The sequence below is a fragment of the Miniopterus natalensis genome, chromosome 5 (genome assembly GCF_054644295.1).
Source record: "Miniopterus natalensis isolate mMinNat1 chromosome 5, mMinNat1.hap1, whole genome shotgun sequence".
Lineage (NCBI taxonomy): Eukaryota > Metazoa > Chordata > Mammalia > Chiroptera > Miniopteridae > Miniopterus > Miniopterus natalensis.
In genome coordinates this window covers 7385344-7406355 of record NC_142085.1, presented here as the reverse complement: position 1 = coordinate 7406355, position 21012 = coordinate 7385344, and the positions used below count along the sequence as shown (strand labels likewise).

Here is a 21012-nt window from a genome sequence, read left to right as displayed (position 1 = left end):
GTACCTTTGCTCCAGAAAACAATTTTTGAAAAAGTTTGTACTCCTCACATATTTTTAAGTAAATATCTAAAAATTTTGTAATAAATTGAAATTGTTTCAAGGATGTAATTCCCGGCATATTGAAAATATTCACATTTTAAAATAAAACAATTAAATCATCCTTTTGAATGTCCAGGAGAATTGAAATATCAGTGACTTGATATCTACTATCATCCATTAAAAAATACTTAGCAATTGGGAATCATTCTTTTTCTTCTTTCTCTCTTTTCTCCTTGAACTCCTACTACCAATCCACTTTCCCAGAGTCAATTTTATGCTTTTATGCTGGAAAGTCTCAGATTAATAATATTTTTCTTTCTTGTGACCAAGACTCTAGTTTTTTTAAAAAATTTCTTCAGGGTTATCATGACAATTATGATGACAGTAGGACGGATCAAATAGCATGAAGAGTGTACACATTTTTGTCCGGAAAGAAGCGGTGTGGGATTCTTAGTGGAAGGGGGGTTTGAGGGTCCGGGCTCCGAGGCCTTGGCGATGTTGGGACTTCTGCGGTCCTAGAAAGTGACAAGATGCCCGCGCCCGCGCCCGTGGAACGCGCGTGGGGAGGCGGGGAGCTCAGCGCTGGAGCCGCCCGGCCTTTCGGGTTGCCCGCAAGCTCACCCTTGGACCGACCCTCGCCCGAGTCCCTCCGGCCTCCCTAGCACTGGGCGAGGTGGGGTACGGTGAGGCGGGCGTCAAAGTCGGTTTCTTCTCCCTTCGATCTTTCCTCAGCTCTCCCGGAGGAAAAGGACACCAGACCCGAGGTGTTTTCCGAGGCCGCTTTCGCCGTCTGGCCCTCACTGCGGCAATTTGCGCAGATTCCCGGGAGCCCCGCCCCATGTCGCCAGTCCTTAGGCCCGGAGCTCCCGGGCCAGCACCGCTGAGTCCTCACCGCCGCGCCTCGGAGGCCCCTCCAAGGAATGGACGGAGAAACACCTAAGTCCCACTTAGTTGGTTGGCCAGTAGTTCTGTGATGAAGCTTGAAAGCAAATCAACAGCAATAGCAATAATAATAACAACACATTGTTTAGCGCGTTGTGATCATTTGTGTGCACGTGTTTTGATTTCACGATTGGGAGACGTAGTCACCGAAATGTAAAAGTAACGAGGGAGCCGGCCGCCCATGGAAGGGAAGGGGCAGGCGCCGTCGACGAAGACGCGGGATCAGGCAGCCGGCGGGTACGGAAGCAGCTCGGGAGGGCCTGTCCAGAGCCCACCGGAAGGCAGAGGTTTTATTCCCTCATAAAGACTCCGGCCCTTCGGTGCACCTGGGGCAGCTTTGGAGGGCCCCCCCCGGGGACCGGGTTCCGCTGCCCCGCCCCTATTTGGAAAGGTGGCTCAGTTCTGCCCGCACGCGGCTCTCGGGCGGTTGGGCGGCCGCAGGAAGTTTCTGATTGGCGGAGTCGCAGAAGCCCTGGGTGAAAAGAGCTCCACTGGCGGCGCCGTGGAGTCCGGGCAGAGTCAACGGCGTACGGCAAAATGGCGGCCCGCAGGTGATTAGGGACTCGCCGCGGGGATAAGTACCACCCCCAGGTCAGGCGGAAGGGAGCCTCTTACTATGTAGGCGGCACTGGAGGCGCTCGGGGGTCGGGCTTACCGTCACTTCCGGCCACAGGAGGACTGGGTTCCGTACGACAATATGGCCGCACTTAGGTGCTTGTAGGCGGAAACTCTGCGGCTTCCGGTCCAGACTAGGCCCTGCGGTGGGAGGGGGAGGGAAAGAGGAGGGAACCCTGCGAGCTTCCGACATCCGCGGTGAGGGTCGCCTCGAGAGGCCGTTTCTGAGGTGCGGGCTGGACCGTACGGGGATCGAAGGCGGGAGCGGGAATGTCGAGGGAGAGGTACTGGGGAGTCTAGGGCGCTAAGTCTGAGGGGCAGGCTGTGGTACTCTACCTCCTATCCCTGAAGGGGAATGGGGCGGGCGGGGGCTGAACTGGGGGAGGGGGACTTGGCGGGAAGCTCATCTTGGGGAAGGGGCCAGACATAGGGTTGGGATCCGAGAGGAATCGGGAGAACCCAGTGCGGGGCTCACAGTCGGTTACAGGTCACACAGAGAGAATGGGGAAAATTAGGGTGGGGTGAGAGGGAGGGGACTTGAGGTGAGATACCTCCAACCTAACTCCCGCGTTTGAGACTCTCAGGGGTGGAATACGGAGATAATGCAGAAAGGGGAATGTATTGTTGGGAGGAAATCCTCTTCGCTTCAGAGTCTAGGAGTTGGGGTGATCCTTCAGGATGGGGTGAAGGTGTGAATTTGACGTGTTTGAGAGCAAAAGAGGGAAAACATGTGAGGTGGTGCTGACAGGGGTGTAGTTTCAGTGCCTGTGCGAGGGGGATGTCAGTGAAATCTGGAGTGCACTGTGGGAAGTGGTCCAGGGGCTGGGAGGAAAGATCAACTTGCCAACTAGGAGAAATACTGAGGAAACACAACTGAAAGACCGGATGTAATATGAGGGGTGGAGCTGAGGGTGAGGACTTGACGTTTCAAGTGCCTTGGGACTCCCTAGTAGGGGCCCAGAAAACATGGTACTAATCCTTGCTGAAGATAGGCAGTGAGGACATTGTTGGGCAGGGCTGGGTATTACTGAAACCCAAGACGAATGGAAAATGTGTGAGATGAAGGAATGGGGCTATGCTGAACGGGGCTCTTTCTAAGGCCCCATCCCCTTCCAGCAGGAATTACGAAATTTCCAACATTCCTCCCTCAGGGGGACTTGATTCCCCCATGGACACCGATAACAGCATCATTGTGCTGGATGATGATGACGAAGATGAAGCAGCTGTTCTGCCAGGGCCCTCCCACCCACCCCCCAATCCGGCCTCACCCCAGGCAGAGGCCCCTGGCTCCTCTCAGCCCCATGAGGCCAGAGGGAACAGTAGTTCTGGTGGCAAGAAATGCTACAAGTTGGAGAATGAAAAGCTGTTTGAACAGGTGAGCTTTAGGGGAGAAGATTCTTGTACCCCAGGGAGAGGGGTGGCTGACTGGCTCTCTGTACTTTCTTTCCCACTAATCCCACCTTGCCTTCTTTCTCTCAACCCCCTCCCTTGTCTCTTCCCCCTCCCGTCTTCCCCTAAACCCTCCAGTTCCTTGAACTGTGTAAGGCGCAGACAGCAGACCACCCTGATGTGGTCCCATTCCTCTATAAACGGCAGCAGCGTGCCCACTCTCTGTTTTTGGCCTCAGCGGAGTTCTGCAACATCCTCTCTCGAATCCTGTCTCGGGCCCAGAGCCGACCAGCTAAGCTCTATGTGTACATTAATGAGCTCTGCACTGTTCTCAAAGCTCACTCAGCCAAGAAAAAACTGAACCTGGCCCCTGCTGCGACCACCTCTAGTGAGCCTTCTGGGAGTAACCCTCCTGCAGACCCCTCCTCAGATCCCACAAATGCCGAGACCACTAGCTCTGAGGCCTCAAGGACCCGTGGTTCCCGGCGGCAGATTCAGCACTTGGAGCAACTGTTAGCACTCTATGTGGCAGAGATTCGGCGGCTGCAGGAAAAGGAGTTGGATCTCAAAGAATTGGATGACCCAGACTCCACATACCTGCAGGAGGCAAGGTTGAAGCGGAAGCTGATCCGCCTCTTTGGGCGGCTTTGTGAGCTGAAAGAGTGCTCTTCACTGACAGGCCGAGTCATAGAGCAGCGCATTCCCTACCGTGGCACCCGCTACCCAGAGGTTAATAGGTGCATTGAGCGGCTCATCAACAAGCCAGGGCTTGATGCCTTCCCTGACTATGGAGATGTGCTGCAGGCCGTGGAGAAGGCAGCTGCTCGGCACAGCCTTGGCCTCCCCCGACAGCAGCTCCAGCTCATGGCTCAAGATGCCTTCCGAGATGTGGGCATAAGGTTACAGGAGCGACGCCACCTTGATCTCATCTACAACTTTGGCTGTCACCTCACAGATGACTATAGGCCAGGTAGGGATTAGTGAGATGCCCATCAGTAACCCTTATATGTCAGGTGTGTGGTAGAGAGGGCATCTCTCTAGTCCCTTCTTCTAGGGTTTGGGCTGAATACTCTGACTTTATATCTTCCCACATAGGCATTGACCCTGCACTGTCTGATCCCGATCTGGCCCGGCGCCTGCGGGAAAACCGGAGCTTGGCTATGAGCCGGCTGGATGAAGTCATCTCCAAATATGCGATGATGCAAGAGAAGAGTGAGGAAGGAGAGAGACAGAAGAGGAAAGCCCGGCTCCCCCAAGCCACCTGTTCCCATTCTCCAGATCCCCCCAAAGCCTCCTTGGATTCTGGTGAGGTGTGGAAGGGATACACCCTTTAGAGAAACCCTGTTCTTCCCCTGCACTGGCCATCGGGAGTCCAGGGTTACTGATGGGGGAGTTTGCAGAAGGAACACAGACCCAGATGCTCTGGGGCAAGGGATTTCTTAGAGAAACTCCTTTGTCCCCCAGGGCCCTAGTGGAATGACATCCCAGGAACACCCTACCTCCTCCAAGGCTGAAACAGATGATGAAGAAGATGAGGAAAGTGATGAAGAGGAGGAGGAGGAGGAGGAGGAAGAGGAGGCTACAGATTCTGAAGAGGAGGACCTGGAACCGATACAAGAAGGTCAGGAGGAGGAGGAAGAGGAAGAGGAAGAAGCAGGTATGTCCAGGAAAGTCTTTTCGTGTGACAGCTCCCTCTACTCTTGGGCATGAGCCACCTGTTTGATACCCTTGCCTTCCTCCTCTTAAGCCTAGTGTCTTCTTGGCAGTATTCTTTCTCCTAGTCCTCATGCTACCCCTCCCCTCTTTTCTCTTTTCCAGGTAAGGATGGAGACAAGAGCCCCATGTCCCCACCACAGATCTCTACTGAAAAGAACTTGGATCCTAGCAATGGGATAAATAGGTCTTCACGGGACAAATACAACAAAGGACTCATAGTGTCACCATCTTCACTGTCAGAAGAGCCCCTGGCACCCTCCAGTATAGATGCTGAAAGCAATGAAGAATACCTCGAAGAGTTGCCCCTGGAGAAAGAGAGCCCTGTGTCTCAGGTCTTTGAGCTAGAGATTGAAGCCTTGACTGTGGATACCACCCCTTCCCCTGAGGAGGGGGACATTTCCTCTTCCAGGAAGCAACCAGAGGACACCCTCACCACTGTCTTGGAGAATGGAGCAGCCATGGTCACCTCCACTTCCTTCAATGGAGGTGTCTCTCCTCACACCTGGGGAGATTCTAGTCCCCCCTGCAAGAAATTTCGGAAGGAGAGGCAAACAGGAGCAGGGCCTTTAGGAAACAGGTAAGAACAGGGAGGAAGAGGGAAGCCAAGGAGGGATTGCAGGGGGCTTTCCAAGAGGATTATTGAGGAACTGAGTCTGCTGGGAGAGACTGACACTCCCCCTTCAGCCCCAGGCTCCCTGTTTTTATGTTTTTGTCCCTAGGTACGTGGAAGGGCAAAGGGAAGTACATGAGCTGACTAGGAAGAAGATATGTACCGTGCCCAGTCCACCTTCCCCCGTGACTTCCATGGCCCCAGTTGCTGATTCCTCAACAAGGGTGGACTCTCCTAGCCATGGCCTGGTGACCAGCTCCCTCTGTAGCCCATCTCCAGCGCAGTTGGCCCTAACCCCCCAGTTACAACCCTCCCAGCCTGGTACTTACAAGGTAAGAGAGGGAGGCTGTTTTTCCTGACTTCATTCTCTTTCAGTGTCTGTTCATTTTCAGGTGTTCCCTCTGAATATTGCACTCACCACATCCTCTCTCTCCCTTTTTCTTACCCCACTTTTTAATCTTTGATAAGTCCTTCCCTCTGTTTCTCCTCCCCCTATATTCCAGACCTCTCTGACTCTGTCTCTCACTCCCTTGCAGATGAGTGTGGCCACACAGTGCGATCCAGAGGAGATCATCGAGCTCTCAGACTCTGATTAGCTGCCTCCCCACCACTTCCCGACTCAAATGTTTGGGGATAGTATTTGGAGGATGGTGGGAAGCAGATGACCGAGGAAGGGATGGACTGAGCTAATCCCCTTTTGGTGGTGTTTCTTTTTAAAAAAACACACCACAAAAACAAGTTTTACACAAAACAATAAACAATAAAGTTCTTTTCTTATTGTATCCCTTTCTTTTCTTTGTTCTCTGGCTCAGGGTTAGCCCGGCCCCGGGGTAGCCCTAGATCTATCCTTTCCAGCCTGCGCTTAGCCCCGCTCTCCTAGAGTTTCCTTGCCTCCAAGTTTTAACCTTGCCCTTTGCCAGGCACTAAAAAAATTGTGCTTCAGCTCTACTTTCCCACTTGGAGCGGTAGGAGTAAAAAGGCCAATCAGGGGCGGACTCAAGGTTATTTGGCCAATCCAGGCCCGGAGGAGCGGGGCGGGGCTTCAGGGGGACTGTCAGAAGCTGGGAGGCTAAGGCGATTAGATCCCGCAAACCCGCCAATGGCCACAGCTCCGAGGCCAAGACCCATTGCCAATGGGAAGAGGCAGGCCTACAGAATTAAAGGAGAATGAGTGCTTCAGCAAAACCAAGTTCAGAGCCCAGCGGCGGAAGAGACCTGGTACCTTTAAGGTGGAATGAAGCAACTGTGTTTTAAAGAAGTGACCGAGTCGGCCGAGTATTGCCCAGCGGCACGGGCGGGGTGCCGGCCTGTGCCTTTAAAGTCGGAGGGGCAGGAGGCGGAGCGGAGGCGGAGGGCGGAGGGAGTCGGCGCAAGATGGCGGCGGGAGGGGCTCAGGCTGCGGCTCTGGCGGCCGAGTGAGGGGCGGGGGGGGCCCGGGGGCGCGCGGCCCGGTAAGCGGTGACGCGCGGGGTTGGGGGGCACCTTCCGGGTGGGAGAGGAGGTCGAGGTAGCTCTTGGGGCGGAGCAGGCGGGGGCGGGGTCCGGTCCGGCGTGGGCGGAGGTAGGCAAGGGGCGGAGCCTAAAAGGCCACAGGGGTGGTTCTTGAAAAGGGCGGGGCCGAAAGGGCCAGAGGGCGGGTCTTGATGGGGGGGGGGGAGTGTGGCGCGAGGCTAGAGTTGAGCGCGGGGGGGCGGGGGGAGTCAAAAGGGGCGTGACCCTCGAAAGAGCCCGTGGCGTAGCCTAAAGGGAACGTGGGGGAGACGGTGGTTTTCAGTAACGGAGCAGACCTGCCCCCTCCCAAGAAAAGGGCGCAAAACATCAAAAAGGTAAATTTTGGAAAGTCAGGCTCTCTGGCAAATGAGAAATTCCAATGGGAGCTACCCCATTCCCAAAGAGTACCTATTTCTCTAACCTCCAAGGAAAGCACAACTGAGTTTGCTGGCAGTGCCACTTGCTGGCTGTGACCATGAATCATCTTAGTATTTCTTAGCCTCAGTTTCCTCACCTATCAAGTGGGGTTGAGAGGAATATCTACTTCACAGTGTTGTGGGGAGTTTCTCAAGTAATGGGCGTGAACATGTTTTAAACTGTAAAGGACTGTTTCATTATGAGATGTTATCATTCTTCTCTTTTTTTCTTTCCAGAGACCCCCCCCCCAGCCGCCCTCCTTCCCTTGTTCCTGTGGCTGGGGGGGTACCCTCCCTCCACACCATGGAGCCATCTCCTTTGTCTCCAAGTGGGGCAGCACTCCCCCTGCCTCTGTCTCTGGCCCCACCCCCACTGCCCCTGCCTGCAGCTGCAGTGGTACATGTGTCCTTCCCGGAGGTAACCAGTGCCCTTCTGGAGTCCCTCAATCAGCAGCGGCTACAGGGCCAGCTCTGCGATGTGTCCATCCGAGTGCAGGGCCGGGAGTTCAGGGCTCATCGTGCTGTCCTGGCTGCCTCCTCTCCTTACTTTCACGACCAGGTCCTACTCAAGGGCATGACTTCCATCTCACTGCCCAGTGTTATGGACCCAGGTGCCTTCGAGACTGTTCTCGCTTCAGCTTACACTGGTCGCCTCAGTATGGCTGCTGCTGACATTGTCAACTTCCTCACAGTGGGTTCTGTACTCCAAATGTGGCACATTGTGGATAAATGCACTGAACTGCTTCGAGAAGGCCGGACCTCGGCCACCACCATCACTACTGCTGTAGCCACCTCCGTCACTGTCCCTGGTGCTGGAGTCCCATCAGGGAGTGGGGGCAGTGTAGCCTCGGCCACCATGGGCTCTGTGCGCTCCCATGCCTCCAGTCGGGCCAGTGAGAATCAGTCCCCTAGCAGCAGCAACTACTTCAGCCCCCGAGAGTCCACTGACTTCTCATCTTCCTCCCAAGAGGCATTTGCAGCTCCTGCAGTGGGCAGCGGGGAGCACCGTGGAGGTGGCCCTGTATTCCCAGCCCCTGTGGTTGGCAGTGGGGGTGCTACCTCTGGGAAGCTGCTCCTGGAGGCAGATGAGCTGTGTGATGACGGTGGAGATGGGAGGGGTGCGGTGGTTTCTGGGGCTGGGCTCCGAAGGCCTACCTATGCACCTCCCAGTGCCATGCCACAGAAACACTGGATATATGTAAAGCGGGGTGGAAACTGCCCAACAGCAGCGCCCCTTGTTCCCCAAGACCAAGATCTGGAAGAGGATGAGGAGGAGGAAGATCTGGTTTTGACCTGTGAGGATGATGAAGATGAAGAGCTAGGGAGTGGGTCCGGGGTTCCAGCAAGGGGAGGACCCGAGGCTACCCTTAGCATAAGTGATGTCCGGACCCTGACTGAGCCTCCAGGCAAGGGAGAGGAGCAGGTCAATTTCTGTGAGTCCTCCAATGACTTTGGCCCCTATGAGGGTGGGGGTCCTGGAGCAGGGCTTGATGATTCCGGGGGGCCGGCCCCTTCCTCCTATGCCCCCTCCCACCCACCACGGCCCCTGCTTCCTGTGGATGTGCAGGGTAACCAGATCCTAGTCTTCCCATCATCTGCATCCTCCTCCCAGGGTCCAGGCCAGCAGCCAGGGAGCCAAGCTGAACACGGGGCTGTGACTCTAGGGGGCTCATCCACAGGAGGGCTGGGTGTCCCAGGTGGTGCTGGTGGGACCCCTGGAGGGACAGGCAGCGGGGATGGGAATAAGATATTTCTGTGCCACTGCGGGAAGGCCTTCTCCCACAAGAGCATGCGAGACCGTCACGTGAACATGCACCTCAACCTGCGGCCCTTTGACTGCCCCGTGTGCAACAAAAAGTTCAAGATGAAGCACCACCTGACCGAGCACATGAAGACACACACAGGCCTCAAGCCCTATGAGTGTGGTGTCTGTGCCAAGAAGTTCATGTGGCGGGACAGCTTCATGCGCCACCGAGGACATTGTGAGCGCCGGCACCGCCTGGGTGGAGGTGGGACTGCGGCTGTATCTGGACCTGGGGGGCACATAGGGCCAGCCTTGCCACCCCAGAGAGAGTCCCCTGGGGTGGGCGGGGGCAACATCGAGGAGGCTAGTGGGGCCACGCCCCCGTCAGGCCGACGGGTCTGGTCCCCACCCAGCGTTCAGAAAGTGGAGATGGGCTTCAGTGGAGGCGGAGGAGCAAACTAAAGGGGCAGGCTACGGGGAGGGGGGTGGTAGTTTTCAGGTAAGAGGAAATAGGGAGCACGAGCCAGGCGCGCCGTGGCCTCCCAGGTGATCTCCCACTACAGTTACTGTCTTCCTTATCTCTATGGACTTGTATATATTATGGAGGGGGAACCATATGGCGCCACCACCCCCCAATCCACTCGGTCCTCCCCCGAAGCATCCCGAAACTAAGCCCTTTCGCTCGGGGTACACTGAAGCCCCAGTTCCATAATATGGCGCATATGGGGGGGGGGTGAGGGCAGCTGTTGAGCATCCTGGAGTCACAGGGTCAAGGGTCAGGTGATTGTAGTCTGTATCTGAAGTCTGTGTTTGTGTTGTGAGGACCAGGCCTTGAAGCCCCATCCTTATCCTAGAACCCTCCCCCAAGAATGTGCCCCTTATATTTACCCTAATCCTTCCTCCCCTACCTTGGGGTCCCCTCTATTCTCATTGGGGAGGGAGTGGAGACAGGGAGGGAGGAAGTCGTAGGAGTACAAGGTTTTTATTTTAAATCTTATTTTTTTTAAATGGTGATTAAAATATTTATTGGTTTCACTTGGCCTCTCACAACCCCTATGTGTTTGCTGGGGACCCGGCCCAGGTGGGGGAAGGCGGAGGAATGGTTCTCGAAGTGGATTCTCCGGGTCGGAGCGGGAGGAGCCCAGGTTGGGCAGAGCGCTGGGACTCGGACGCGCCGGGTCGTTCGGGAGGGGGGCGCGGCCTGCAGAGGACCCCCGCGGGACCTGGGGAGGACGGTCCGGCATCCCTACCCCCAGTGAAGGAAGCACCTGCCTCCCACGCCCTCACCTACCCGGGGCGGGGATTTCCGCCGCCCCTCCTGCTTTCGTTTCGAAGAAAGTGAAAGTGAAAGGGGGAAGAGGAGGCTTCGGGGCTGAGGAGGTCGCGGCACCATGAAGCCCTTGTCTCTACTCCTCGCTGTGGCTTTGGGTGAGCGAACCCCGCAACTCTGCCCTGGAACCCAACGGGGGGAAGCGGAGGAAGGTGACCCCGCCACGTGCCCGACGCGTGGGTGGTGGTGGGAGGCCGGGTCCCCCGACTTCCGAGCCGCCCCTCAGTCGCGCGTCTCCCGCAGGCTTGGTGACCGCAGCGTCGGCGGGCCCCGCGGTGATCGAGTGCTGGCTGGTGGAGGACGCCGGCGGGGGCCGTTTGGCCAAGAGACCCGCTGCTCTGCTGCTGCGCCAGGGTCCGGGGGGACCACCGCCCCGGCCCGACCTCGACCCCGAGCTCTACCTTAAAGTACACGGTGAGTCTTCCCGGACTCGCCTCCAACTGTACCCCGCACCGAAACCCCCTCCCCCTTAGGTCGCCTCGAGCCTCGGTTTCCTCCTTTGTAAGTAAGTCTGGATTGCTTCAGGATCTCTCCCTGCCGGGCAGCTGTGCGTTCGAAATGTCGCGGACGCTGCCCACCACTTGCCGAGCAGCGAGCACATCCGCTCTCCCTCCGCCCCACAGACCCCGCGGGCGCCCTCCAGGCGGCGCTGCGGCGGTACCCCCGGAGCGCCCCCGCCCCGCACTGCGAGATGAGCCGCTACGTCCCGCTCCCCGCCTCGGCGCGCTGGGCCAGGGGCCTGACCCCGGAGCCGAGTTGCCCGCGGGCCCTGGACGGGGCTTGGCTCATGGTCAGCATATCCAGCCGGGTTGTCAGCCTCTCCAGCCTCCTGCGACCACAGTCCGAGTCTCTGCCGGAGCCTGCGCTCGTCACCATGGCAACAGGTAGCTGGGGCGGGGACGCGGAGCTAAAAGGGTGGATTCTAAGGGTGTAGATCAGCCTGCGACTGCTGTGGGGACTTGAGCGAGTCATTTCCCCAATCCGAGCTCAGTTTCCTTATTTGTAAAGCCAGTGTCTCTAGGCACCTCCACCTTTGTGGTCCACCCTGTGTCAAAAACCTGCCTTAGAGTCCCACCCGTGCCCACATCAGCCCACATCCAGTACTGTGGCCATCAGCAAAGTGAAGGCTCCTGCCTGCGCTCAAGCGCATTGACCTTCCTGACAACCCCTTTCCAACGGCGTTTGGGGGATGCACTGACTCTGTGGTCACCAAATGGTGTGCTCGAGTGGGCGGGAGGGACGCGGCGGGGAACCAGATGATTCCTATTGCAAGCAGTTCCCACTGCTTATTGCATCGGACAACTTGGTTTGAGGCCCAAGTCGGGTTCTTCGCTGGGGCTTGAGATGGAGCAGGCGGGTAAAGCAAGAATAGGGAAGACCTGACCGGGCTACATGGGCGCTCACCCTGCTTGCAGCGGAGGGGGGAGGGTATGATAGAGTCCTCAGCTTCCCTTAGTTTTGTGCGATTTTATGTTAACACTGCCTGACCAGGGGTCAACCCCAACCTAGCTCTGCAACTTCCCTTCCGCTGTACCTCCTCCCTGCCACCCACCTCATTGAGAATCACCGCAGGACCAGGGAAGCAACGGACTCAGCACAACTCCACTCTTGCTCCCCACACCCCACCTCTGGGCAGGGGCAGAAGCAAACTGCCCTTGGGTACAGTGGCTCTCTCCAGTGTGGAGGAGTATCTCCCAGAGCTACTGGCTTCACTGGAGTGGGGCGAGAATGCCCTTTTCCCTCAGGGTTTAACAACTAAAATGTGGATGCTGTGTCCCACCTGCCTTTCCGTTGTTGTGGCTATCAAGGGAGCTCCTTTTACTAATTCACTGATTCAATAAATAGTTATTAGTACCAAGGACAAATTAGGGCCCAGTAGTTTGTCCAGGCTGCAAATAAGAATCCTCATGGGAGTTTCTAAAATACACTGTAATCACTCCCTAACCTTCGTGGCTTGGTTGGTTGGAGTGCTGTCCTGCGCCCCAGGAGGTGGCGGATTGGGTTCCTGGTCCAGCACAGACCCAGGTTTTGGATCAATCCCCAGGGTGCTGGAGCAAGTGCAGGGGTGAGGGTTGTGTGTGGGGGGGAAGAGATACATGTCTCTCTCAAATCAATTTTTTAAAAAGGTAAAATATACTGAAACCTGAGTCCCACTCCTGGCAAATTACATCAGAATCTCTGGGATGGCCCTGGGCCCCATAAGGGTCACAAAAGTGATATGATGTAGATTCTGTTTCAGGAAAGTTCTTGGCAGAGTTGTCATGGATAATTGTAGAGTTGAGAGTCACTTGGACCCTGAAAGAAGTGCAGCCCTGGGAATGCCTGGTCTTTGCATCTCACAGACCATTGGGGGGAGAAACTAGTTGCTGTACTGTCTTCCTTTGCAAGCATTTCTGCTTGATTAGGGATTTAAGGAAATGAAATTTGTTTGTTTTTAAAATAATTTTATTGATTTTTAGAGGGAGAGGAAGGGAGAAGGGGAGAGAGAATCCATGTGAAAGTGAAATACCTCCTGGGGCAGGGGAATCGAGCCATGGTTGGGGGGGGGCATCTCACTCACAACCCTTTGCTGACTAGATGATGCCCAACTAACTGAGCCATACCAACCAGGGAGAAATTTGTTTTAAGAATTGAACCTTTCCAGGGACACAGATCATTGGCAGTTTTGCTAATATACATTATTTCTTATCAAATATTTAAAAATGTTTGTTGACACCCTGGCCAGTGTGGCTCATTTGTCCCTACACCAAAAGATGGAGGGTTCAATTCCGGTCAGGGTACATATCCAGGTTGTGGGTTTGATCTTTGGTCAGGGCCTGTGTGATTGATGTTTCTCTCTCTCTCTCTCTCCCTCTCTCACAAGTCAATTAAAAGAAAAAGTTAAAATGTTTGTTGACAAATATATTTTATTAGTATACATTGAATGATATTTAATTCTCATTCTTTTAAAACATTGTTATGGAAAATCTAAAAGATACACAACAGTAGAGAGAATAGTATGATGAACCCCCACATACCCATCACTTACTTGTACAGTTATTAAACTTCTTTATTTTTATTTTTGGTTAATCCTCACCCGAGGATATTTTTTCCCATTGCTGGGGGAGAGAGAGAAAGAGAGAGAGAAACATCGATGTGAGAGAGACACATCAACTGGTATGTGCCATTGACTGGGAATCAAACCCGAGACCCTTCGGTGTGTGGATTGCCACTCTAATTGCTGAGGCCAGGGCAACAGTTTTGCCTCTTAAATCAACACCCCCCCCCCCTCGAGTTTTAAATGCTTCCTCATTGTGTCATTTCCCTTGTTTCTTTTCCTCCATATTTCTTATAACTTGGTAGTTACATCTAGAGGGTTGATTAGATTTGATTGTAAGTTTTTTTGTAATGCTTTGTACAAGTAATTTTTTTCTTTTTTTTAAGGCCATTTATTTTTTTATTGATTTCAGAGAAAGGAAGGGAGAGGGAGAGAAAGAGAAAGATCGATGATGAGAATCATCAACCAACCAACTGCCTCCTGCACACTCCCTACTGGGGACTCAGCCTGCAACATGGGCACATGCCCTGACTGGGAATCGAACCGGGACCTCCAGGTTCATGGGTCAATGCTCAACCACTGAGCCATACTGGCCAGGCACCTTTTTTTAAAAAAAAACAGAAAAGCAAAAACCTATACAAACTGCAAAAACAGAAATTTTCTTACTGTTCTGGCCCTGCTGTATTTACACTTGTAGTTTTACAGAGACCAATTTGTGGGCTGCAGAGCTAAAATTGCTTCAATAACCCATACTAAAGAGCAGTGTTAGATTAGGGGTTAAACTGTGAAATCTCTCTTTTGTTAATTAATTAATATTGATTTTCTAAAGAGGAAGGGAGGGAGAGAGAGAAACACTGATTTGTTGTTCCACTTATCTATGTATCATTGGTTGATTCTTGTATGTGCCCTGACGGGATCAAACCCGAAACCTTGGCATATGGGGATGATTCTCTGATCAACTGAGCTACCTGGCCAAGGCAGGTTTTGTTATTAATCCTGTGGGTTGTTTTCAACAATTCAAAAGTATGTTTCTGGATTTTGATAAACTAAGTGACATCTTCTACTTTTTTTACTCTATTGAACAAAAACAATCTCATGAGGTTAAGAGAAGTTTAACCTTGTAGGCCTCAGAAGCTAGGATTGAAAATCACCTACAGATAATCACAAGAGAAAGAATATGACTTTTACCTGGAGGACCCAGACATTTCTGGGAGGAAGTTGCAGTGAAAATGACCTGAGGGACGTGGAGTATTTAGATATCTGGGAGGAAATGGGGAGGGACATTGGAAACTGAAGGAACCTTATGACCAAAGCAAAGAAATTCCCAATGATTAGATTTTCTACTAGTGACAAGAAAGGGATTCTATGTGGCTGGTTCTTGGGGCGCAAGAGAAGCCTAGAAAGGTAGATAGAGGATTGAATTATCAAGTACCCTGAAAGCTGGGCTTCATAGGTGATAGTGAGCCATCACAAGTTTGTGCGTGTGTGTGCACCATTTTTCCAAAGAGTCTGTTATTTCACTTGATTCTTACCAAAGGTAAGCAAGGGTCAGGTCACTGGACTAATGAGGAAAATACAGATGAACCGATTTTCCCAAGATACCCAGTTCATGATGATAGTAATGGAAATATTTAACAGCTAACATTGATTGAACATTTTCTGTATGCCAGGTCCTGTTCTAAGCACTTTATAGACATAATCTCACTTATTCATCTCAGCAGCCATAGGAACTACAGATGATGTTATCCCTATGTCACAGATGAAGAAGTCTGAGACACAGCAATTAGGTGACTTACACACAGCTTGTAAGAAGCAGGGCTAGAAATTGAACCTGGGCCATCTAGCTCCAGCCTATGCCTGTTGGTTTCCAAGGTAGCTGGGATTTTTAAACAGGCAAGTGACTGGATCAGACTTGTGGCCACACTGGCTATAGTGCAGAGGATGAATTGAAGGAGAGAAAGACTGAGGATAGAGAGACCAGAGAGGAAGCTATTTTAATTGTCCAAAAGTATGTTGATGAGAACTTGAGTTAGAAACAGATGTGAGATCTTTTGGGGAGGTGGAACTAGGGCCTGATGGGGACAGCACATAGCATATTATATTTGGCAATTTGCTCATCTGTCTCCCTTATTAAACTGGAAGCAATTTGAGGGCAAGGACTACCCGTTTTATTCACCAGTCTGTCCTCACCTTGAACATCCTAGCTGCTCAATAAATATTAGTTGAATGAATGAGAGGAAGGAGTCTTGTGACTCCAAGTGTTGATCATTCATAAGGCACAGGCAGGGAGATGGGCATTGGAGCAGGGTGGGGAATGTTGCAGAGATGCTGTTGTGTTGGGCTGTTAAGCCTGGCAAATGGTTAGAGGTAATCACAGCAAATACATCTGTAGACTTACTGTGTTCCAGGCACTGTGCTAAGTGCCTTTCATATGTAGGCATATTTGTTATCCAGAATCAGGAACTGAATAAATCTGGGTAGCAAGGGGGATTAAATAATTTAACCTCCTGTACAAACCCCATGAAGTAGGTTCTAGCATCATCATTATTATCTTTATTTAGGAGATTAGGAAGCAGAGCCATGGAAAAGTGAATAACTGGCCCAAGAACTCTTAAATAGCTTGAGAGTTGGGATTAACCAGGGTAGCCACTTAATCAGCACAGCTGCCTGAGTAGAGCATAGAATAGAGGTCCTGTGTTCAGGTGTAGGCTAGAACCAGAACCTTCCAGTCAGCAAACACTCTGTATAGCACCATAGGATCAATAGTCATGAGTCATCATTGTCTTGACCAAGAAGGGCCTGGGTCCATCGAGACTGGACTGGCTTAGGCTGTCAGAAGTGCGCTCAGATCTCTGTCCCCTCTACTCAGGTGGGCTGTACTCAGAGCAGCCTGCAAGGCTATACTTACTCCCTGCCCCTACTCCCCTCTAGACCTCTATGCTCACCCTCAGCCACCCTGGGTACCACCCAGTCCCAGAGCAAAGGCGATTTGCAGGGAGGGCTGGGAGATGGTGTCTGAGAAAAGGAGGTGTCTTCTGAGGGGCAGGTAAATTGGAGTTGAGTCCTCCTCTAACTCCATTTCTCTAGTGTTTCCTCCTTTCCCTCCCTCATGCCTCTCCCACTCCCTCCTCTCCCCATCTTCTCCAGCTGTGCTGACTGTCGTCACCCACACCCCTACCACTCGAGCCCGACTGGGACAGGATGCTCTGCTGGACTTGAGCTTTGCCTACATGCCTCCCACCCCAGAGGCCACTGCATCTCTGGCCCCAGGTCCCCCTCCCTTTGGGCTGGAGTGGAGACGCCAGCACCAGGGTAAGGGGCACCTGCTCCTGGCTGCAACTCCTGGGCTAAGTGGGCAAATCCCAGCTGCCCGAGATGGGGCAGTGGCATTTGCTGCTTGGGATGATAATGAGCCATGGGGTCCATGGACTGGAAATGGAACCCTCTGGCTACCTGCAGTGCGGCCCTCCCAGGAGGGCGCCTATATGGCTACCATACACCTGTCATACCTGCAAGGGCAGGTCGCTCTGGAGCTTGCTGTGCAGAGTGAGTTGGGGTCCCCATGGGTAGAGGGTGGGTACTGGGATTATGGGGACACCGTGATAGGGGGTGGGATGGTGGAGAAGAGGATGCTGGGGGAGAGGGGGAGATATATTGAGGTCACTGGGAGCCAGAGAGGTAATGGGTGGAGGGTCCCTGGGAATCTGACGGGCTTTGGGATGAAGGTTCCCAAATCTGAGGGAATAGGGGTTCCTGAGAACCAGGGCTTTGACATGAGAAATCGTGTGATGCACCAATGGGGAGCAGTGGGTTTACCATCCTGGGAGAAAAACCCCAGACTCCCCCTTAGTTTTGGGGAAGCTAGAGAGCAAACTGAGGGAGAACAATGTAGATTGACTCACCCCATGCTCCTTTCCTATTCTCATCCCAGAGCCCCCCAAAGTGTCCCTGACACCAGCACCTCTTGTATGGGCTGCCCCTGGGGAGGCACCCCCAGAATTGATCTGCCTCGTGTCCCACTTCTACCCCTCTGTGGGCCTGGAGGTGGAGTGGGAGCTCCGAGGCCCAGAGGGCACCTTTCAGGAGGCCAAGGGGCACAGGTGGCTCTCAGCCCTGCGCCACCACTCGGATGGCTCTGTCAGCCTCTCAGGGCACCTGCAGCCAGCCCCGGTCACCTCTGCCCAGCATGGGGCACGCTATGTCTGTCGAGTCCACCATCCCAGCCTGCCCACCTTGGGACGCAGCGCTGAAGTCACCTTGGAGGTGGCAGGTAAGAGCCTAGGGGATTGAGAAGGGGTGGGGTGCCTTGGAAAGATACTTGGAGCTCACTCTCACTTCTCCTGCCAGGTCTCTCTGGACCCTCCCTGGAGGATGGCATAGGCCTCTTCCTGTCTGCATTTCTGCTCCTAGGACTCCTCAAGGCACTGGGCTGGGCAGGTGAGTGTGAGCCGCCACTGGAAGTCATTCCCTGCTTACTGCCAGAAGCCTCACACCCATCCTCTGCCTTACCGCTCTGCCATCCCACCCCTTCTCCATCTCTCCACAGCTGTCTACCTGCGTACTTCCAAGGAGTCAAAGGAGAAGGTAACCACTCCACCTTTGCCTGATTTTCCCTCATTTCATCTGCTTCCCCCAACTCCTCACCCACGGAGGGAGGCTGCTGGCATGGGGGGCAGAGCCTGGAATTCACACAGACCTGGGCTTGAAGTCCTGAACAGGCTATTTAACCTACACCTCAGTTTCCTTGGGTGTAGGGATAAAAATAATAACTTAGGCAATGCTGTGCAATAGAAATATAATGCAAGCCACATATGTAAATTTAAATAATCTAGCCCTGGCCAGTTTGGCTTAGTGGTTAGAGCGTCAGCCCGCAGGCTGAAGGAACTCGGGTTTGATTTGGGCCAAGGGTACGTACCTCAGTTGTAGACTCAAACACGGTTGGGTTTATAAGAAAAGAGTAAGAGAAAATTAAGTCAACTTTGCTCTAGCCAGTTTGGCTCAGTGGTTGAAGCGTTGGCCTGCGGACTGAAGGGTCCAGGGTTCGATTCCAGCTAAGGGCATGTACCTCAGTTGCAGGCTTGGCCCATCAGGGCACATGTGGGAGGCAACCAATCGATGTGTCTCTCACATTGATGTCTTTCTCTCTCTCTCCCCCTTCCACTCTCTCTGAAAAAGCAATGGAAAAAATATCCTCTGGTGAGGATTGAAAATAAACAATCAATCTAGTAGTAATATTAACAGGTGTTGATGTAAAAACTGTTCAAACCTGTAGAGAATTTTTTAAAAATCTTAAAACAAATTTTTAGAAAAATTTAGATCATGGGTGGGAAATGTCCCCACGAAGTTATTTGGTCTGGTCCTGCCAAGGCAAACCCAGGCGGGACTCGAAATTCAATAAATCTGAGAGCTTTTTTCATAGCTAATTTTTAAGTTGATAATTTTGTAGGGCCCTCAAATGATGTCATATTCAAATGGCCCTTGGCAGAAAAAAGATTCCCTACCAGATTTAGAGAGAGAGAGATGGAGAGAGCAAGGAAACATCAATTTGTTGTTCCACTTATTTATGCATTCATTGGTTGATTTTTGTACGTGCCCTGACCAGAGATCAAACCTGCAACTTTGGCAAATCAGGACTATACTATAACCAACTGAGTTACCCAGCCAGGGCCACAGAGAATTTTTATGAGTTTATTTGAACCAAACTGACAATTGTCAGGAAGCAAGATCTCAAATGCTCCTCAAAATGAGAGTGTGCAGCTTCTTTTATGCATTTGGAATTAAGGAGGGAACATAAGGATTACATGAAGGTAATAAAAAACAAGACAGGGATGGGATTACAGGATAGTTTACAAGAATATGTGCTTTCTTGAGGGTGGTTATTGTTTCAAAGGTGTGTTAACCTAGATTCACAAAAGCAATAGACAGGCTGGCTTAAGGCAAATATGACTTTTACTAAAGAAGTTACATGCCTGTGACGTGACTACCTACCATGACCCGCCCAGTTAGGAATTCATGATTAGGTCACCCTGTGAGGCTGCTTTCCTGAGGATCTCTTTTTCATCCAGAAAGGTAAAAAGAAACAGGTAAAATTTTTAATAATACACTTATTTCATCTGATATATCCAAGATATTATCATTATAACATATAATCAGTATAAGAAATTTAAGTGTTTTTCTCTGTCCTAAGTCTTCAAAAACAGGTGTTTATTTTAAACTGTCAGCAAATATCAACTCAGACTAGCTACATTTCGCATGCTCAATGGACTTGGATGGTGGCTACTGCACTGGACAGTGGAGCCTTCAGAAGGCTGTTGGGAGGATTAAAGGAGATAGTGCATCCCCTTTGGAAGATGCAGGAGCAAAAGCACTTGGCACAGTGTCTGCCAGGCAGAAAACAGATGTTAGCTCCATTTTTCTCCCACTCTCTGTGCCCATGATGGTTTCTTTATCTCTGGGTCAATGATGAGCACTTCACTTGGATTTCTAAAACCTCAAATTCCTCACCTGATTTTTACTTCTTTTCCAGAAAGCACAGTGAGGGCACTCGCCACCATCCTGGGGAAGCCACCATCATCTGTCAACGTGCTCCTTTCAGTCTCTCCACTGAGTGGCTGGAATGCTTTTTTTACAGACACAAATCGATGGCATTCACCTTCTTAGAGCTCTAGGGCAGTGGTTCCCAAAATTTTTGGTCTCAAGACCTCTTAAAAATCATCAAGGACTCTAAAGAGCTTTTTGCTCGTGTGGGTTATAAGCTATAGACATTTATCATACTAGAACTTAAAGCTGAGGAAAGTTTAAACAGAATACCCAAGCACATTCCATCAGTAGCGAGGGCAATGTAAATACACATCTTGTAGCTTCTGGAAAACTTCACAGTACATATTTGAGAGAATGAGAGTGAAAAAGGCAAATCACATTATGAAAATAGTTTTTTAACTTTGTGTATCATGTGAAATAGTCTCAGGGACCTCTGGGACAGGGCCCACACTTCGAGAACCTGTGTTCTAGAGCCCAAATCCATTCTTTTTGTCCCTGGCACATGCCTTTCCCGCTAGAGCCACTGCTTATCTCTTCAACCGCACCTGGTACCCTCCAGCCCCTCTCTCAAGGCTCGTCACACCGAGGGCTATTCCTTCCCTCCTCCGCTCCCCACCCCCTCGACCCAGAGCTTTGTTCCCTGGGATGCAGACCAGGTCAGCCCCCTGGGACCGCCGCGTGCCTCCTTTGTGCCCCCTTTGTGCCCTTCACCACGGTGCACTGAAGTCGTCGTGACAGCCGGTCTTCCCTCCCGGGCTCAGCTCCCTGAAGGCAAGAACAAGTCTGTCCACTGCTGTATCTCCCCCCCCCCCCCCCCCCCCCCCCCCCCCCCCCCGCGCTGGCCCTGGGCGTGGCGCCCGCTGCAGGGCGCTCGGTGAAAGATAGTATAGTGTTTTTCTTTTCTACTAAGTATTCAAAAACAGATGGTGGGTCAGATAACTACTCGACGGAGGAGGCGGCGGCTCGACTCGGGAACCTCCCAGGGGCGAGGCGGAAGGGGGTCTAATCGGGTGGAATAAAGTGTTCGGTGCCAAAGGAATGGCTTCCAATCACCTCTGGTCCTTTCCAGTTACCCCGACCTCGTCGCGACGCCCACCCCCCTGCCAAACAGTTTCGGTTCGGGCGCCACTACCGGCCGACCGG

General features: G+C 52.4%; 3 protein-coding genes across 4 annotated transcripts; all 3 read left to right on the top strand.

Moving 5' to 3' along the window:
- The first annotated feature begins 1770 nt into the window (after positions 1-1770).
- Positions 1771-6093, top strand: DAXX (death domain associated protein). Of its 2 annotated transcripts, XM_087817335.1 has the most exons (8): positions 1771-1825; positions 2713-2971; positions 3124-3955; positions 4081-4295; positions 4450-4642; positions 4804-5278; positions 5421-5643; positions 5848-6093. In XM_087817335.1, the coding sequence occupies exons 2-8, from the start codon at positions 2765-2767 to the stop codon at positions 5905-5907; spliced, it is 2205 nt and encodes a 734-aa protein (XP_087673461.1). In that variant the 5' UTR covers positions 1771-1825; positions 2713-2764; the 3' UTR covers positions 5908-6093. The 2 variants fall into 2 exon arrangements, with proteins under 2 accessions (XP_087673461.1, XP_087673460.1); XM_087817334.1 differs by lacking the exon at positions 1771-1825 and having other exon boundaries at positions 2472-2971.
- A 1414-nt stretch (positions 6094-7507) lies between these two features.
- Positions 7508-9997, top strand: ZBTB22 (zinc finger and BTB domain containing 22). Its single transcript, XM_016218714.2, has one exon. The coding sequence runs from the start codon at positions 7523-7525 to the stop codon at positions 9422-9424; it is 1902 nt and encodes a 633-aa protein (XP_016074200.2). The 5' UTR covers positions 7508-7522; the 3' UTR covers positions 9425-9997.
- Positions 9998-10175: 178 nt separating this feature from the next.
- TAPBP (TAP binding protein) lies at positions 10176-20680 on the top strand. The gene is made up of 8 exons (XM_016218715.2): positions 10176-10390; positions 10536-10706; positions 10916-11176; positions 16477-16875; positions 17261-17599; positions 17677-17766; positions 17876-17913; positions 19856-20680. Exons 1-8 carry the CDS (start codon positions 10354-10356, stop codon positions 19865-19867), a joined length of 1347 nt encoding a protein of 448 aa, XP_016074201.1. The 5' UTR covers positions 10176-10353; the 3' UTR covers positions 19868-20680.
- Positions 20681-21012: the final 332 nt, after the last annotated feature.

Coding starts and splice junctions, on each gene's coding strand:
- ZBTB22 (XM_016218714.2), top strand. CDS start 7,523: ATGGAGCCATCTCCTTTGTCTCCAAGTGGGGCAGCACTCCCCCTGCCT.
- TAPBP (XM_016218715.2), top strand. CDS start 10,354: ATGAAGCCCTTGTCTCTACTCCTCGCTGTGGCTTTGG. Junction 11,177..16,476: donor GCTCGTCACCATGGCAACAG/GTAGCTGGGGCG, acceptor CATCTTCTCCAG/CTGTGCTGACTGTCGTCACC. Junction 17,767..17,875: donor CAAGGCACTGGGCTGGGCAG/GTGAGTGTGAGC, acceptor ATCTCTCCACAG/CTGTCTACCTGCGTACTTCC.
- DAXX (XM_087817334.1), top strand. CDS start 2,672: ATGCTGAACGGGGCTCTTTCTAAGGCCCCATCCCCTTCCAGCAGGAAT. Junction 3,956..4,080: donor CACAGATGACTATAGGCCAG/GTAGGGATTAGT, acceptor CTTCCCACATAG/GCATTGACCCTGCACTGTCT. Junction 4,643..4,803: donor AGAGGAAGAGGAAGAAGCAG/GTATGTCCAGGA, acceptor TCTCTTTTCCAG/GTAAGGATGGAGACAAGAGC.